The sequence below is a fragment of the Leucoraja erinacea genome, chromosome 6 (assembly GCF_028641065.1).
Source record: "Leucoraja erinacea ecotype New England chromosome 6, Leri_hhj_1, whole genome shotgun sequence".
In the NCBI taxonomy this organism is placed as follows: Eukaryota; Metazoa; Chordata; class Chondrichthyes; order Rajiformes; family Rajidae; genus Leucoraja; species Leucoraja erinaceus.
The window spans coordinates 47460219-47478931 of NC_073382.1; the positions used below are offsets into that span (position 1 = coordinate 47460219).

The 18713-nt window shown below is 43.8% G+C and overlaps 1 protein-coding gene across 3 annotated transcripts in view; it reads left to right on the top strand.

Annotated features, from left to right (window-relative positions):
• The first annotated feature begins 550 nt into the window (after nucleotides 1–550).
• atp8a2 (ATPase phospholipid transporting 8A2) overlaps nucleotides 551–18713 on the top strand; it is a 279344-nt gene continuing 261181 nt past the window's right edge. The window contains exon 1 of one of the 3 annotated variants that reach the window (XR_008723613.1): nucleotides 551–720. Coding sequence is in view for 1 of the 3 variants with exons in the window: in XM_055636930.1 (XP_055492905.1) it covers nucleotides 678–720 (43 nt within the window). In the remaining 2 variants the exon portion in view is untranslated. Of the gene's footprint in view, nucleotides 721–4037; nucleotides 4224–18713 lie in introns of those variants that run through there. The other 2 variants (XM_055636930.1, XM_055636932.1) reach the window with 2 other exon arrangements.

The window sequence follows — 18713 nt, forward strand, 5'->3', positions numbered from 1 at the left end:
GGCCCAACTTATCTACACCAACCAACATGTTTCATCAACACTAGTTCCACCTGCCTGCTTTTGGCCCATATCCCATTAAACCTTTCCTATCCATGTACCTGTTCAAATGTTTTTTAAATGTTGTGATAGTACCAACGTCAGCTTCCACTTCTGGCAACTGGTTCCATACACCTTTGTGTGTAAATAAAAAGTTGTTCTTTGGGTTCCTATTAAATAATTCCCCTCTTAACCTTAAACCTATGTCAGCGCTCAGCGGGCTCTAAGATACATGGATAAGGGTCAGGTGCAGGCGGATGGGATGACTTTTTCTTTGCATCATGTTTGGCACAAACATTGCTGTACTGTACTCTGAGAGCAAATGCGGCAGAGACAGAGAAGCATCCTTGCAGGGCCTGTCTGTCCCTTTGAATGATGCTGTATTAAGTGGAATTATGATGAGCAAATCTACCTAGCCATTCGGAGTGCTCGGTGAGCTGATGGATTAGCGGGAGAGTGCACAGGTTGAGTTCCCCTGCTGCCCGTCCCGTCCCGTCCCGTCCCGCCGCTCGCTGCCTGTGCCCCCGCGGGCGGCAATGCCCGGCCCGCTGTGTCCCGTCCCCGGATTCCCGGAGCCAGAGCCGCAAGAAGCCCGCCGCTTGAGCACGCCAGCATGAACCAGCCTGCCTCGTCCCACCACGATGCCGTTCCTCGGGAAGTCACGCAAGGTCCACAGTGCTGGAGGTGAGAGAGAGAGGGAGGGAAGGGGCGAGGCTGGTGGGACATCTTTTAGCGGGTAGAGCAGGGATAGGACGGGTCCACCTTCTCCCGACCTCCTTCCACCCTCCCTCTCCTTCAACGCCTTGGCTTCTGTCCGAAAGGCCGAGCATTGTCGCCTGGCCGTGTTACAGCAGCCGATCACCTTGTGTGCAGATACTAGAGGAGCTCCTCTGTAATCTTTGCGTTGCGCTGCCTGACATCAACAAACAGCAGTCCGCCCAACGCTTTGAGAAGGTCCATGTTCTGCAAGAAACCATCGGAGGGTCTCGTGTCACAACTAAAGAGATTCAGCTTTGACACGCCACAGCCTTCAAGACCCTACAACCCAGCCCCTCTCTGCCCTGTTTTGTACCCGTTTACCCAGATAGATGCATCGCGGTGTTGATGTTTTGATACAATGCTGTTTTGGAAGCACATGGTATTGAGTTTGTGTGTGTGTTTGTATGTAGATGTCCTTGCACTCATTTCTTCCATCATCCCTATTAATGTAGACAGCAGGAACTGCAGATGCTGGTTTACAAAACAAAAGCACAAACCGATGGCGTAACTTGGAGCGTTGTTGAAAGTGGTGGGGGCTGTGATCACTGATCACTGGCCTCGGGGGTACCCGGCGAGGGCGTGGAGCGACCGAGTGAAGGGAGGGTGTGGGAGGGGGGCTTTAGGGACTTTTTGAAATTTGATGTATTAAATTCATGTTTTAGTGCATTGTAAAGTATGATTTCAATGTTTTTTGTTTTAAGTATTTTTAAGATAATGTAGGGCCTACATGAGAGATAGGGTAATTTTTTTTTCCACAGAAAGGGTGGTGGGTGTTTGGAACAAGCTGGCAGAGGAGGTAGTTGAGGCTGTGACTATCCCAACATTTAAGAAACAGTTAGACTGATACATGTATAGGACAGGATTGGAGGGATATGGACCAAAAATAGGTAGTGTAGCTGGGACATGTTGGCAGATGCAACACTTGTCCCTTTACCTCCCCCCTCGACTCCGTTCAAGGACCCAAGCAGTCGTTCCAGGTGCGACAGAGGTTTACCTGCATCTCCTCCAACCTCATCTATTGCATCCGCTGCTCTAGATGTCAGCAGGTCTATATCGGTGAGACCAAGTGGAGGTTGGGCGATTGTTTCGCCGAACACCTCCGCTCGGTCCGCAATAACCAAGCTGACCTCCCGGTGGCTCAGCACTTCAACTCCCCCTCCCACTCCGTCCTCTCTGTCCTGGGTCTCCTCCATGGCCACAGCGAGCAGCACCGGAAATTGGAGGAACAGCACCTCATATTCCGCTTGGGGAGTCTGCATCCTGGGGGCATGAACATCGAATTCACCCAATTTTGTTAGTCCTTGCTATCTGCTCCCCTTCCTCAGTCCCCCTGCTGTCTCCTCCCATCCCCCAGCCTTCGGGCTCCTCCTCCTTTTTCCTTTCTTGTCCCCCCCCCCCCCCCCCCCCCCCGATCAGTCTGAAGTAGGGTTTCGGCCCGAAACTTTGCCTATTTCCTTCGCTCCATAGATGCTGCTGCACCCGCTGAGTTTCTCCAGCTTTTTTGTGTACCTTCGATTTTCCAGCATCTGCAGTTCCTTCTTAAACAACATGTTGGCAGATGTGGGCAAGTTAGGCCGAAGGGCCTGTTTTCACACTGTATCACTCTATGACTGCATTATACCTCCACCATGCATGAATGCTTCAAAATCAAGTGGTCGGGTTTTATTGCCATATACTCGCGTAGAAGCATAGAAAATAAGTGCAGGAATAGGCCATTCGGCCCTTCGAACCAGCACTGCCATTCAATATGATCCTGGCTGATCGTCCAAATTCAGTACCCCGTTCCTGATTTCTCCCCATATCCCTTGATTCCGTTAGCCCTAAGAGCTAAATCTACAGTAACTCTTGAAAGCATCAAGTGAATTGGCGTCCACTGCCTTCTGTGATAAAGAATTCCACAGATTCACAACTCTGGGTGAAGAAGGTTTGTCCTCATCTCAGTCCTAAATGGCCTACCCCTTATTCTTAAACTGTGACCCCTGGTTATGGACTCCCCCAACATCAGGACCATTTTTCCTGCAGTTCTAGTAAGTGAAAATCTAGCAGGCAAGCAGGATGCTTTCTCCAACCACCCCCATTTTGAAGGCCACTATCTTCCACCACTTCTACCCTGTGCTTGGTACCTACTTCCAGCAGCCACTGGTTATCCTCCAGGATGCACTGAGCCACAGCCTGGTCCATGGCGGTCACCAGGGTGAATTCAGCACAGAGACTATGGCAGCGACGCAACGCTTCCGACGGCCCGGGACTCTTGCACTGTGAGGTTGCTCCATGACCGAAGCTGCAGCGAGCGACTCGCCAGGCCTGCAAACACTCGCCAGCCCCGGCTCCTCGACCGCATCTGTCCCCCCGCCGCTGCTTCTGCTTCCATCCCTCCTTCGGCCCCGTCTCTCCAACACCCACGACCAGGTTGCTCAGAGCACAGCAGTGCCTTGTCCAAAGCCGGAGACATTGAAACATGTCTAGCCAAAAAAGTGGGGTGGCTGCAACGCTCCCAGCCCACCCCCCGGTTCCACGGCCCATGACTTGGCAGGTCAGGCAGTAACTCTGATGAAGAGTCAAGAATGTTTTATTGTTATGTCCCAAAACGGAACAATGAAATTGGGGCGGCTCAGTGGTAGAGTTGCTGCTTATAGCGCTGGAGACCTGGGTTCGATCCTGACTGTGGGTGCTGTCTGTACAGAGTATGTACCTTCTCCCTGTGTCCATGTGGGTTTTCTCCAGCTGCTCCGGTTTCCTCCCACACTCCAAAGATGTGTGGGTTTGTAGGTTAATTGGCTTTAGTAACATAATAAATTGTGTGTAGCGTAAAGGGTGATTGCTGGTCGGCGTGGAATCGATGGGCCGAAGGGCCTGTTTCCGTACTTTATCTCTAAAGATAAGTTCTTTCTTGCAGCAGCACAACAGATATGTAAACATCATACTCTGGTTAAATTATGTTTCGGGTTGGGATCCTTTGGAGATCCCTTAGTCCTCGCCTTTTACCCCTCTAGCCTCCTCATGCAACATATTACCCCTCTCGATCACCCACTAGTCAACATGAGGAGTACCTTCAGCAACAGACAGGTTCCACCAAGTTGTAGTACAGAACGCCACAGGAGATCCTTCTTCCTTGTGCTGTCAAACTGCAACTCCTCCCCCTTTTGTTGTGTGGTAGACTGACTCCCCCCCCCCCCCCCCGTTGAAATGTGATCTCGCTCAAAGAAAAATGTCGCATTTTTCAAAACAAAAGTAAAACAAGAGTTGCATACCTGACATGTATAAACATGTTCATGACATATATAATTAAAAAAAACACAAAATTTGAGTTTAGGAAGTGGGAAAGAGACTGCAATGTTTGAAGAGCGGTCGAATAACCAAACATGAATTCACAACGGAATATCCTGCTGTTCGAATTTTCTTTGCAGCTCTGACAAACACGTTTTAGGGTAAGACTGTCAGTAAATTGTGGTGGGAAGTTTGATTTCATTCCTCTCGGACTGCTGATGGCAAAAACTAAAGCTAATATTTTCAAATGCTTAAACTTTGTTTGGGTGCCTTGCAGACTGATTATGTATAATTATACTGATTATATAATAATGTATTTTTATATCTGACTGTATCCAGTTGGAGGCATGTTTAATATACAGTGCCCTCTACAATGTTTGGGACAAAGACCCATCATTTATTTATTTGCCTCTGTACTCCACAATTTGCGATATGTAATAGAAAAAAATCACATGTGGTTAAAGTGCATATTGTCAGATTTTTATAAGGGTATTTTATATATTTTTGTTTCACCATGTAGAAATTACAGCTGTGTTTATACATAGTCGTCACCGTCCCCCTCCCCCATTTCAGGGCACCATAATGTTTGGGACACATGGCTTCACAGGTGTTTGTAACTGCTCAGGTGTGTTTAATTGCCTCCTTAATACAGGTATAAGAGAGCTCTCAGCACCTAGTCTTTCCTCCAGTCTTTCCATCACCTTTGGAAACTTTTATTGCTGTTGATCAACATGAGGACCAAACTTGTACCAATGAAAGTAAAATAAACCATTATGAGACTGAGAAACAAGAATAAAACTGTTAGAGACCAGTCAAACCTTACCAAAATCAACTGTCTGGAACATTAAGAAGAAAGAGAGCACTGGAGAGATTAATAGTCGCAAAGGGACTAGCAGGCCAAGGAAGACCTCCACAGCTGATGACAGAATAATTCTCTTTATAATAAAGAAAAATCCCCAAACACCTGCCGACAGATCAGAAACACTCTTCAGGAGGCAGGTGTGGATTTGTCAATGACCGCTGTCGGCAAAAGACTTCATGAATAGAAATACAGAGGCTACACTGCAAGATGCAAACTAATGGTTAGCTGTAAAAATAGGATGGCTAGGTTACAGTTTGCCAAGAAGTACTTAAAAGAGCAACCACATTTATGGAAAAATGTGTTGTGGACTGATGAGATGAAGATTAACATATCAGAGTGATGGCAAGAGCAACGTATGGCGGAGAGAAGGAACTGCCACTATCCAAAGCATACCACCTCATCTGTGAAACACGGTGGTGGGGGTGTTATGGCCTGGGCTTGTATGGCTGCTGAAGGTACTGGCTCACTTAACTTCATTAATGATACAACTGCTGATGGTAGTAGCATAATGAATTCTGAAGTGTATAGACACATCCTATCTGCTCAGGTTTAAACAAATGCCTCAAAACCCATTGGCCGGCGGTTCATTCTACAGCAAGACAATAAAAACATAGAAACATAGAAAATAGGTGCAGGAGGAGGCTATTTAGCCCTGCGAGCCAGCAGCGCCTTTCATTGTGATCTTCCGCAATCAATAACCCATGCCTGCCTTCTCCCCATATCCCTTGATTCCGCCAGCCCCTAGAGCTCTATCTAACTCTCTTTTAAATTAATCCAGTGAATTAGCCTCCACTGCCTTTAGTGGCAGAGAATTCCACAAATTCACAACTCTCTGGGTGAAAAAGTTTTTACCATCTCAGTTTTAAATGTCCTCCCCTTTATTCTTCGACTGTGGCCCCTGGTTCTGGACTCCCCCAACATCGGAAACATTTTACCTGCATCTAGCTTGTCCAGTCCTTTTATAATTTTATATGTTTCTATAAGATCCCCTCTCACTATTCTAAATTTGAGTGAATACAAGCCCAGTATTTCCAATAATTTCCTCACAATGATCTTAAACATACTGCTAAAGCAACAAAATGAGTTTTTTAAATTTAAACAATATTCAATTCTTGAGTGGCCAAGTCAATCACCCGATCTGAACCCAATTGAGCATGTCTTTTATATGCTGAAGGGAAAACTGAAGGGGACTACCCCCCAAAACAAGCATAAGCTAAACATGGCTGCAATACAGGCCTGGCAGAGCATCACCAGAGAAGACACCCAGCAACTGGTGATGTCCATAAATCACAGACCTCAAGCAGTCATTGCATGCAAAGGATATGCAACAAAATACTAAACATGACTACTTTCATTTACATGACACTGCTGTGTCCCAAACATGATGGTGCCCTGAAATGGGAGAACTATGTATATACGCTGCTGTCATTTCTACATGGTGAAATCAAAATGTATAAAAATGGCCTTTATTAAAATCTGACAATGAGCACTTTAACCACATATGATTTTTTTTTCTATTACAAATCTCAAATTGTGGAGTACAGAGGCAAATAAATAAATGATGGGTCTTTGGCCCAAACATTATGGAGGGCACTGTAGTATGTGGGTGTTCTTTTAGTCAAGTCAAGTCAAGTTTATTTGTCACATACACATACGAGTTGTGCAGTGAAATGAAAGTGGCAATGCTCGCGGACTTTTGTGCAAAAGACAAACAACAAAACAACCAAACAAATTATAAACACAATCATAACACACATATTCTTATTTTACAAACAAAGCTTGTTCATATATAGACAGAAGAACTGCAGAGGAAACATTGAAGTGCTGGAGTAATTCAACAGGTCAGCCACTATCTCTGGAGGACATAAAAAGGCGGCACTGTGGCACAATAGTAGAGTTGCTGCCTTGCAGCGCCAGAGACCTGGGTTCAATCCTAAATATGACTGTTGTTTGTACGTTCTCCTCATGACCTGCGTAGGTTTTTACCGAGAGCTCCGGTTTCCTCCTACAATCCAAAGACATACAGATTTGTAGATTAATTGACTTGTAATATTGTAAATTGTCCCTAGTGTGTGTAGGATGGTGTTAATGTGCAGGGATCGCTGAACAGCACGGACATGGTGGACAAAAGGGCCTGTTTCTGCGCTGTATCTCTAAACTAAACTAATCTAAAGCACGGATAGCATGAATCTAAGATGACCATTTGATGGCACCAAGCCTGTACTTGCTGTAGTTTAAAAGAATCTGGTGGGACCTCATTGAAACTGACAGAGTAGTGAAAGTTCTGTGGAGAGGATGTTTCCACTAATGGGAGAATCCAGGACCAGAGGGCACAGCCTCAGAATAAAAGGACGTACCTTTAAGGGCCTGTCCCACTTTGCGAATTTTTTCGGCAACTACCGGCCAAAAGATTTTGAACATTTCAAAATCCAGCGGCGACAAAAAAATGTTGCCGACACTTGATAAAACACCACGGGCCAATATGTCATCACGCCGCATCACGCCGCAAAATATTCGGTGACCTTATACGTCAGTCAATGATGCCAGCAGTCGCCGAAAAAATTGCCAAGTGGGACGGCCTTTAGAAAGGAGATGTGGAGGAATCTCTTTACTCAGGGATGGTGAATCTGTGGAATTAATTACCACAGATGGCTGTGGAGGCCAAGTCATTTTGTATTTTTAAGGCACAGATTCACAGATTCCTGATTAGTAAGGATGTCAGTGGTTATGGGAATAAGGCAGGAGAGGAGTTGAGAGGGAAAGATAGATCAGGAATGATTGAATGGCGGAGTAGACTCTGGGCCGAATGGCCTAATGCTGCTCCTATGATTTATGAACATGATAGATAACATTTAGCTCAAAACCCTTCTTCAGACTTGGACTTCAGACCTGCATTTGCATAATCTTTCACAACCCCAACCTCCCAAGATCTTCATAGCGATGAGTAATTTTCCATGTGTTTATGCAATTAGTAGTTTTCTTAAAACAACCTTAAAATAAAAGGCTAATAACACCCAAGTCATCTTATTGGACTTACAGTTCACTGGACGAGGTGCTGTCAATGTCCTTGAATAGATGAACATGCAAATGTGCCCATATTTGGTAATGGATATACAGGTCCACCACCGATTTTCCAGCACCTTTGGTTCCAGAGCCTTACCGTGTTATCTGTTTTGCTGGACCATCAGAGATCACAGCCTCAGAGGAGTTAAACGGCTCGCCTTGGCCGCCAGAGGGCCGAGATACTGGTCCACAAAGTCGGCTGTGGGAACGGATCAGAGTTCCTGAGCCCGGTTGCGGAAGTCAGGGTGCGGAAGTTCCGATGAGGTTGCGATTGGCCATCTCACCTAGCATAGGCGCCACTATTTTTTAGTGGAGGTGGGCTTCTGGGGGGAGGTTACATGTGCACTCACGTAATTTTGCCCGGAATAAAGGAGGTGACAGACCACCAGTTGCTGGAAAATTGGTAGTGGCCCTGTATTACATTGGAGGCCCATCCGGAAGAGATTCAACAAGCTAAATATTGGGTTGAGAGCATTATTCTGTCGCAGCATTTCCACCAGGCAATGGGGCCAAGTCTCTCTTTTGCTCTATTATCTCTTGGAGCAGTCTTTTCCTCCCTTGCAGTATCAGTGTGTTCTGGCATATGTTTTCAATATAATCCGGTCTTATCCACCGTGAACACTTGTTCAGCATAATTACAATGCCGTCTGCTAATTATCTGAGCCAATGAATCGGGAAAAACATTTGTTGCAACATGATTAGAACATGCTGTTTCACTGTGCTCCTTAATGATGAACAAATTAACCCTTGCTTTAAATTTGTTCATCCACCTTCTCTACTTGTGACAAATTCTTACATTTGCTACCATGCAGTTTCTTAAAATAATTTGAACAGGCTTTTTGTTTTTAGATACAGCATGTAAACGGGCCCTTTGGCCCTCGCCAACCAGCGATCACCCATACACTAGTTCTATCCTACACTCTAGGAACAATTTTACCAAATCCAATTAGCCGACAACCCTGTACATCTTTGGAATGTGGGAGGTAACCGGAGCACCTGAAGAAAACCCTTGTAGTCACAGGGAGAACATACAAACTCCATACAGACGCCACCCGAAGTTAGGTGCTCGGTGCCTCATAGCACCATATCTCTGGTGCTATGAGGCAGCAACTCTACCATGATGTCACTCTTGCCGCCTACTTTTTGCTTTTGCAATAAATCAGTCAAGGGTTCGGTGTTGATTCTGATCTTGAAGCCGAATCGCCATTAGGCTTTTCCATCTTGCTACTTTGTAGCGATGAATGTTTGCATTGGGACCATCCTCTAACCTGCTCAAGAAAGCACAATTTTTCATGGATTATCTGGTGTAAATTCTGACTTTCAAGCCAAATCACCAACGGTTTGTTCATCGCAGGTGCTTTGTATTAATGGTAGCCAGCATCGGCACCAGTTATTTAATCTGCTCTAGAATGCACACGTTTTTTTTTATCAGACTGACCATTGAATAATAAAGCTCGAAGTTCCCGACCTGAAATATCACCTATTCATGTAGAAGCAGTAGAAGCAAGGAATTGTAGTTGTTGGTTTACACAAAAGGATACAAAATGCTGGAGTAACTCAGGGGGTTGGGCAGCATGTCTGGAGAACACGGATAGGTGACGTTTCTGTTTGGGATCCTTCTTCCGACGCTATTCGGATCCTATCCATGTGGACATCAAATGGGAACCCGAATTGTTGTTGAAAATTTAAATTATCTGGTTAGAGTGATCTCGTGGATGTAAATCACAACAAAGGTCAAGCAGATATGATTTCTTCGCTCCATAGATGCTGCTGCACCCGCTGATTTTCTCCAGCTTTTTTTGTGTACCTTCGATTTTCCAGCATCTGCAGTTCCTTCTTAAGCAGATCTGATTAATTGTTCTGAGTAAAAACTTCTCAATGTTTTTATATGTGGTGTATATTTTCACCCTTGACTGATCATGTTGAGCTTTGAGAGTCATTATCAATCGCAGCTGTGTTAAACGACTTGTTGAGTCACGTTAGCTCCTTAAAAAAGTAAAATATCCCAACACTTTATAAATTAATGACTGGACAAAATTTGTTGCTGAGCCATTGGGATATTAGTGGGAGAAAAGACAATTATCTTTTGTCATCCACGATGTACGGACACATGATAAAAGGAGTAACGTTTAGTGCAAGTTAAAGTCCGATTAAAGACACGCTGAGGGTCACCAATGAGCTAACTGGTGGTAGCTCAGGACTGCTCTCTAGTTGTTTTAGGTTTGTTCAGTTGCCTGATAACAGCTGGGAAGAAACTGTCCCTGCAACGCACACCTCCTGATTGCCCGGTTGCTCAGCTTTCAACTCCCATTCCCACTCTGACCTTTCTATCCTGGGCCTCCTCCATGGCCAGAGTGAGGCCCAGCGCAAATTGGAGGACCAGCACCTCATATTTCACGGGTAATTTGTACCCCAATGGTATGAACATTGACTTGTCTAATTTTAGATAGTCCTTGCTTTCTCCCTCCTTCTCCTTCCTAGTTCTCCCACGTCTTACTGTGTCCGCCTACTTCCTTTCTTTTTCCACGCACCCCCCCACATCAGTCTGAAGAAGAGTCTCAACCCGAAACGTCGCTAATTCCTTCTCTCCATCGATGCTGCCTCACCCGCTGAATTTCTCCAGCATTTTTTGCCTACCTCCTGATTCAGAGACAGTTTCATCCCAGCTGTTAACAGGCAACTGAACCATCCTATTAACAACTAGAGAGTGGTCCTGAGCTACTATCTACCTTGCTGGAGACCCTTGTACTATCTTTAATCAGATTTTACTGGACTTTATCTTGCACTAAATATTATTCCCTTTATCATGTATCTGTACACTGTGGACGGCTCAATTGTAATATTATAATCTTTTCACTGTCTGGATAGCACGCATCAAAAGATGTACCTTAGTACATGTGACAATAAACAGAACTAAACTAATTGGTAGATTTCAAACAATATTTTAAAGCAGAGGAGGGCGCCCAAGAGGCAGAGATTTATGTAGAGAATGTGAAGCTAAAGGCTAGGTGAAATCATTATTTTACTTTGTTTAGGCCAGGCCATTGCTGGCATTTGTTGCCCACTCCTAGTTGTCCTAGAAAGTGTGGCTTCATCGACCTTTTCAGAGTTAAAGGTACTGAAGAGAAGCAATTAAAATTCAGGGAAACAGTTGGGGATTTTGTACAGTTGCAAGGTGGGAAAAGATTAGAGAGATCAAGGAAATGAAGGTGAGAATTTGAAAACTGAATGTCAGACAGAGTTGGAGCCAAGGAAACGGATAGCAGTGGTTTGAATGACATCCAGTTTATTGAGGGAGCAAAGGTAAAATAAATTCAGGAAAGTATTGAATAATCAAGTCCCGACGTGGGAAAAAAGTGTCGGAAAACAAAACAGTGCTGGAGGTTTTAGGGTGGAACCTTTCTCCAGAGATACTGGCTGACCCGCTGAGTTATTTTGTATTTTGTCTTTTTGTAAATCAGCATCTGCAATTCCTTGACATAGAAACGTGGATGAAAATTTTGATAGTAGGTGAGACCCCCTTGATAGATGTATATAAAATTAAGAGAGGCATAGATGGGGTCGACAGTCAGAACCTTATTCCCCAGAGTGGAAATGTTCAACACTAAAGGGCAATCCATGCTCTTCGAGAAGCTGCCTGACCTGCTGAGTTACTCCAGCACCTTGTAGCCTTTTGGGAATGGATAGGCAATGTTTCGGGTCAGGACCCTTCTTTCAACTCCACAGAAGCAGCTTGACCGAGTGCGTTACCCCAGCACTCTGTAATTTTGTTCAAGGTTCTAGCATCTGCATCCTTGTGACTTCTCCAGAATAATAGTTTAACTATGTCAAGTATGTAAAAGGCACATTCTGTTCCAGAAAAGTTTTTGATTGTAACCAACTTTTGTGCTTATGAATGAAAACTGCTGAATCACATCCTGTGAGTAGCAGACATTAGGTTTCTTAATGTCTGAATTTGTAACTTTGCAGCCAGCGAACTTGGAGAGCAGTACCAGTGGGTAGTCACCTTACCAAATTTAAAAAAACGTTACATTGATTAGTTATCTGGAGATATTTCAATATTCACACAAACATACCATCTAGTTCTGTATAACACAATCTTCCCACATCTAGCTCGGCATTTATCTAGTTGGTGTCATGGCTCAAATAAACGGACCATTTTTCCAAGATATTCTCAAATGAATTATCCTTGACTCTCAAGGAATATGTCAGTTTCTCCATAGTAAAGATGTCTTGCACAATTTCTAGCCACTGTTCCTGTTTTGGGTTTTTTTCATGAAGCCACTGCCTGGTAATGGCCTTTTTGCTGCAAGTAAAACTTTAATCAAATAAGTATCTTCTATCTTTACAATATCTTTAATGTGCCCCAGATACATCACAGGGCAGGTATTTGGATTTTATAACCCAAGATATTTTTAACAGCTACGTTAACATTTTCCCAGTATGGCCTTATCTTTACACAGTTCCAGAAAATATGCGAGTGGTCTGCCTCCATACTCCCTCCCGCACAGCCTCCAACAGTGTTGTTGTACAGCAAGTTGTCTGCTTTTTATTTTGGGTGTTATAAAAAAGCGAGTTAGATTCTTTCAGCAAAATTCTCTCCATACTAGTGAGCTTGTGGATGAACATTGTGTTTCACACATTTGATACCATTCTTCTTCTGCTATATGAATTTTTAATTCTGCTTCCATTTTGTTTTTATGTAGAGCGTTGATTCTCCCTCACTTCCCACTAGAGCTTGGTAGAAAGCAGAGATGACACGAGACCCCTTCTGTTTGTTTGCATCCAAAATCATCTTGATCACATATTTTGAAGTTTCGTCTAGTTCTGGCCTTATCTCTTTTGTAAAGTGCTCTTAATTGCAAGTATCTAAAAAAAATTTTTTGTTTTCGAGACCATACTTTGACTTTAAATCTTGGAAGCTCATAAACTCGCCATTTTCTGAAACTGTATACATTGCCATCAGGGCCGGCCTTAAGAGGTGCGGGGCCCAATTGGGAACAATTTTGGTGAGCCCCAGGTTCCCAGCCAAGGTCTGTAGATTCATAGAAATATAATTAAAGTCTATTATAGACTTTATATCTCTATGGTAGAATGGAAAGTTATCAAAATGTGCGCTTAAAAAGTGCCTGAGAGTTAATGGACCAAACAGATCTAAGCTACATTTTAATATAAAATTGCATACATGTAAGCCTACAAGTAACAAACAAAATGTGTAGATCATCTCTGAAAAGTACATAATTACAATACCACGTTTTAGTTACTGTGAAATGAAAAAAAAAGTAATTTAATTAAATAGATCCTGGAAAACCAATAACCATTGGTGAAAAAACAGTCCAGGCATTACATTTTGGGCTTCAGCCCCATCCTACCCTTTGGGCTTTTGCCCCATCCTAACTTAGTTGTGTGTGTTAGTTGTCTGTGTGTGATGTGTGTGTGTTAGTTGTCTGTGTGTTATGTGTGTGTGGGAGGGAAGGGGATAAGAGAGGGAGAGAAGGGAGGGAGGGAGGAAGGGAGAGAAAGGAGGGAGGGAGAGAAGGGAGGAAGGATAGAAGGGTGGGAGGGAAGGAGAAAGGAGGGGGGAAGGAGAGAAAGAAGAGGGAACGAATGAGAGAAGGGAAAAGAGAGAGGAAGGAGGGAGGGAAGGAGACAAGGGGAGGGAAGAAGGGAAGGAGAGAAGGGAGGGAGAGGGCCAGCGGCGGGAGCAGATGCCGGGGTCCGGGCTGACTGGTGTGAGCTGAGGCCGATGTTTGGTCCAAGAGGGCAACGTGTTATGATGTGGTTTTGTTGAAGAGCTGGGAGAACAATGTTGACAGGTTGCATATAGTCAGTGTAACCAACAAGGTAATTAGATTAAGTTACAAAAAATGTCCGTGTACTAACACATAAAATACTCCAAAACAGAGCGAATGCATAAAAAGTGCGGGCAGCGTTGTATTGAGTGAAGCTAAATCAATAATGATCTTATCTCGTTGAACGTTGAATTCTCCCAGTTTTGCTAGCCCTTCCTGTCTCCTTCCCTTCCTTAACCCTCGAGCTGTCTCCTCCCATCCCCCCGCCCTCGGGCTCCTCCTCCTCACTTTTTCCTTAGTTCTCCCCCCCCACCCCCATCAGTCTGAAGAAGGGTTTCGGCCCGAAACGTCGCCTATTTCCTTTGCTCCATAGATGCTGCTGCACCCGCTGAGTTTCTCCAGCAATTTTGTGTACCTATGATCTTATCTCGATTTACTTTTGAACGACAGTTCATTTTAAGCTGCTTCCTCATTTATTCAGTGGCTGCCCAGTAAGAAAAACTGGTTTAACCGGATACATTTTAATATGTTGTCAACCTCCCGTGTTTATCTGAGTAATATGTTTTCGGCAATCTTCCTTCAACCAGTTCTGCTGCGGAGCAAAGATTACTGTACACTTTCATGGGATTTCCGAAATAGTGGGTTCTTCTCCCACCGCCACGTTATTTTTTATGTGTAGGAAGGAACTGTAGATACTGGTTTAAACCGAAGATAGATACAAGAAACTGGAGTAACTCGGTAGATCAGCCAGCATCTCTGGAGAAAAGGAACATGCGACGCTTCGGGTCGAGACCCTTCTTCAGACCCTTGTTTAATGCCTGACGAATAAATGTTCTGAAATGGAAAAGCGGAGACTTTGGATATTCCAAAGACGCAATAAATACAGATTGCACGTCATTTGGGAAACAACAAGTGATCCTTTGCAGTCTAAAATCAAAATTAACCCAGCAGCCAAATGCAGGGTGGCGATCCGAAACATTTTCTCCACAGATGTTAGTTCAGCACTTTTGTGTTTCAAGACAACAGCACCATGGTAGTGGGAGATGGTGGCGGAAATATTGAATGGAACACAAGCCTTGCTGTACTGTAGACTCAGCAGAAACCTGGTGGGTATGAGAGGTTTAGAGGGATAGAGGCCAATCGTGAGACGAGGTCATCCCTCAGCACTGCAAAGAAAAAAAACCTCAAACCTATTCACCTTCTTCTTGCAACCCAAGCCCTCCAGGAAGGACCTAGCTTGGCATGAACAAGTTGGACCGAGGGGGCTTTTTCCGTGCTGTAACACTCTATGACCCCCTCCATAACCAAACCATGTAAATCTCTCAGAGCGGGTGCCATTCTTGACACACACGGAGATTGTGACAGAATCCCTGGTCTACAGCCAGGACATAAAGTTGGCGATGATTTGGATTCACAGGGACATTGGCCACCCCCTCGCCTCTCAGAGTATTTTCCCCCCTACATTCTTCCTCTATTTGCGAGGCCTCCCTTTAACTGAAACACTCCACTTGATCGCTCTCTACCGCAGGGATTTGCTGCCACATTATGTAATTGTTTAGAATTTACAGCATGGGAACAGGACCTTTGGCCCACCGAGTCCACGCCAACCATCGATCACCCGTACCCAATTTCTCGTTTATCCCACTTACGCATCCCACACACAAGTGGCAATTTACAGAAGTCAATGAACCCACAAACCTGTACGTATTTGGAGGTTTTCTCCTCCGTTCTGCTCGTCACAATAATTATGAATTAAACCCCCCCCCCCTCACGGTCTCACGCACATGGAATCAGTTCTCCTATATACACGGTTTAAAGTCCCATAGCAGGTTTACTGCTTAATTTCCAATTCATCTCACCCCCAATCCAAAAGAAAATCACTCCACAGTTCTTTTTTTTTAAATGTGCCTTAAGGGGACTGCAAAGAGTTAATAATATTTGCTACATACACTTCAGTAGTATATAAGTCTGTATATTTAATTCAAACATCAACATAAAATGGATTTGACACAAATGTTCACTGTCACCATTTGAATATGGTAGTGAAAACAGACGAGAAACATGTTGAGAGTTTATAATAATGTCGACATAGGTTAGTGAACGACAGTCTTCTGTTTGAGTGATGTAAACCAACCTGTGCCCTGACAGGGATTACACCAGGCACTTGTCTATTCCATCCTACCATTGACCTATTCTTTGAGGAAATTCACACCATGCCACACATTACTACCATTTCAGTTACAACAGGCAGATTACTTAAACAATCTTAAATATTGTCAGATAATTTATTAACCTGGGGGCTGTAAGTGGAAACAAATGGAAAGTATATTTAGAACATAAACCCAGAAAAATAATTGCTTTACCCAAAGAGTGACAAATGTTTGGAATAATCCTGTAAGGCAGAGAAGAGTCCAAATGAAATCATGATAGTTGTAGACTCACGAGTCACTAAGGTAAACGCACGGGCGACTACGTTCTTACAACGTGTTTAAATGTTTCAATTTTTAACTTCAAGGGTACATTTTACTCATGGAAAACTTTAAACATGTTTGAATTTTTTCAAGAGTTATCAAGTTTCACGGGTACCTGCCGTTAGCACCACGAGTCGCTAAGTTGCGTCCACGAGTTCCGACGTTCCTGCTATGTTAATTGTACGTGATTACCACGAGTTAAATTTGTTTTAAACTCGGGGCACCTCGTGGGTCAGCTCGCACAGTGTGACGGGGGTTTTAAGAAAACTTCTCATTGTCCTTTCGTCAGCTGATGGTGGTTTAGAATAGAGTTTCTTATAGTACTCTTCAAATATTCTTTCTATCTCATCTGGCTCATGTGATAATTGATTGGTTTTAAGATCTTTTATTTTCTGAATTGTTTTAGAGGCCTGCTGTTTACTCAGGCGTCTGGCCAGGATTCTAGTTGCCTTTGGACCTGCTTCATAATAGGTCTGCTTTACAAATCTTGCCCTTTTTTCCATATCTCCCCTGAGGATCTCATCTCTCTCCCCCCTTATTTCCTTAATCTGTTTTAGTACCAACTGATCCTGTGTGTTTTTATGTTTTTTCTTCAATTCTTTCAATTTTTCTACTTTATGTTCATATGTAGCTAGCCGGGCCTTTTTTTGTGATGCTAGACAATAGGTGCAGGAGTAGGCAATTCAGCCCTTCGAGCCAGCACTGCCATTCAATGTGATCATGGCTGATCATCCCCAATCATTACCCCATTCCTGCCTTCTCCCCATATCCCCTGAAATTGCTATATTTTAGAGCCCTACCTAGCTCTCTCTTGAAAGTATCCAGAGAACTGGCCTACACCGCCCTCTGAGGCATAGAATCCCACAGACTCACAACTCTCTGGGTGAAAAAGTGTTTCCTTATCTCCGTTCTAAATGGTTTATCCCTTATTCTTAAACTGTGGCCCCTGGTTCTGGACTCCCCCAACATCGGGAACATGTTTCCTGCCTCTAGCGTGTCCAAACCCTTAATAATCTTATATGTTTCAATAAGATGCCCTCTCATCCTTCTAAACTCCAGAGTATGCAAGCCCAGCCGCTCCATTATCTCAGCATATGACAGTCCCGCCATCCCGGGAATTAACCTTGTAAACCTACGCTGCATTCCCTCAATAGCAAGAATGTCCTTCCACAATTTAGGGGACCAAAACTGCACACAATACTCCAGGTGTGGTCTTACTAGGGTCCTATACAACTGTAGAAGGACCTTTTTTGCTCCGATACTCAACTCCCCTTGTTATAAAGGCCAACATGCCATTCGCTTTCATCACTGCCTGCTGTACCTGCATGCTTACTTTCATTGACTGATGAACAAGGACCCCCAGATCCCTTGTTACTTCCACTTTTCCCAACTTGACACCATTTAGATAGTAACCCGCCTTCCTGTTTTTGATACCAAAGTGAATAACCTCACATTGATGCACATTAAACTCCCATCTTCCCACTCACCCAACCTGTCCAAGTCACCCTGCATTCTCATAGCATCCTCCTCACAGTTCACAATGCCACCCAGCGTTGTGTCATCTGCAAATTTGCTAATGTTACTTTGAAATCCACTTGTAATTTAATTTGAAAATCTAATTGATTTTGTCAGGGCGATCAGCTTTCCATGTATGACTGCCCTCATAGCATCCCACAGTATTACAGGATCCACATCTCCATTATCATTCTCTTCTATGTACCTTTTTATCTCTTCCCTTATTTGTTCCACATTTGCCTTACCATTCAAAATACCCACATTGAGCCTCCACATAGTATTTATTTTTCTACTTTTCAAGTGTACTGTCAAGCTGATTGCACTGTGATCAGATACATCTGCCACCCTGATTTTACACTCTGTGATCCTGTGGCTTTCACCCGTATTCATTAAAAAGTAGCCAATCCTGGAGTAGACTGAGTGAGGTGCTGAATAATGTGTATAGTCCCTTTCTAAATGGCGAAGTTCTCTCCAAACATCAATTAGGCCCATTTCCTGCACTGTTGTGTTAATAATCGTGGTCAGATGCATCTTGGTTTTTTTTTAGGCTTGTATCCAAATTATGATTCATGACTACATTGAAATCCCCTCCACATATCAAAATACCTTCAGTCTCTCAAGCAATAATGACAAACAGAGTTTTGAAAAAACATTTGGTACTCTCTGGGGGGGCATATACATTGATCAGTGTCACTACTTTGTTTTCCAGCTTTCCTTTAACTAATTCATACCTTCCCTCTTTGTCCCTGACTTCTTTATGGCATTCAAATTTGACTCCATTTGTGATAAGGATAGCACTCCCCTCTTTTGGCTAGTTTTGTCGGAACAATAAAATGCGTTTCTAAAGCCAAAGCGTTTTAATTTCTCATGTTCTTGTTGAGGCAGGTGGGTTTCTTGTAAAAATAGTACCTGAGCCTTTTCTTTTTTCAGTTTAGCCAGGACCTTGCT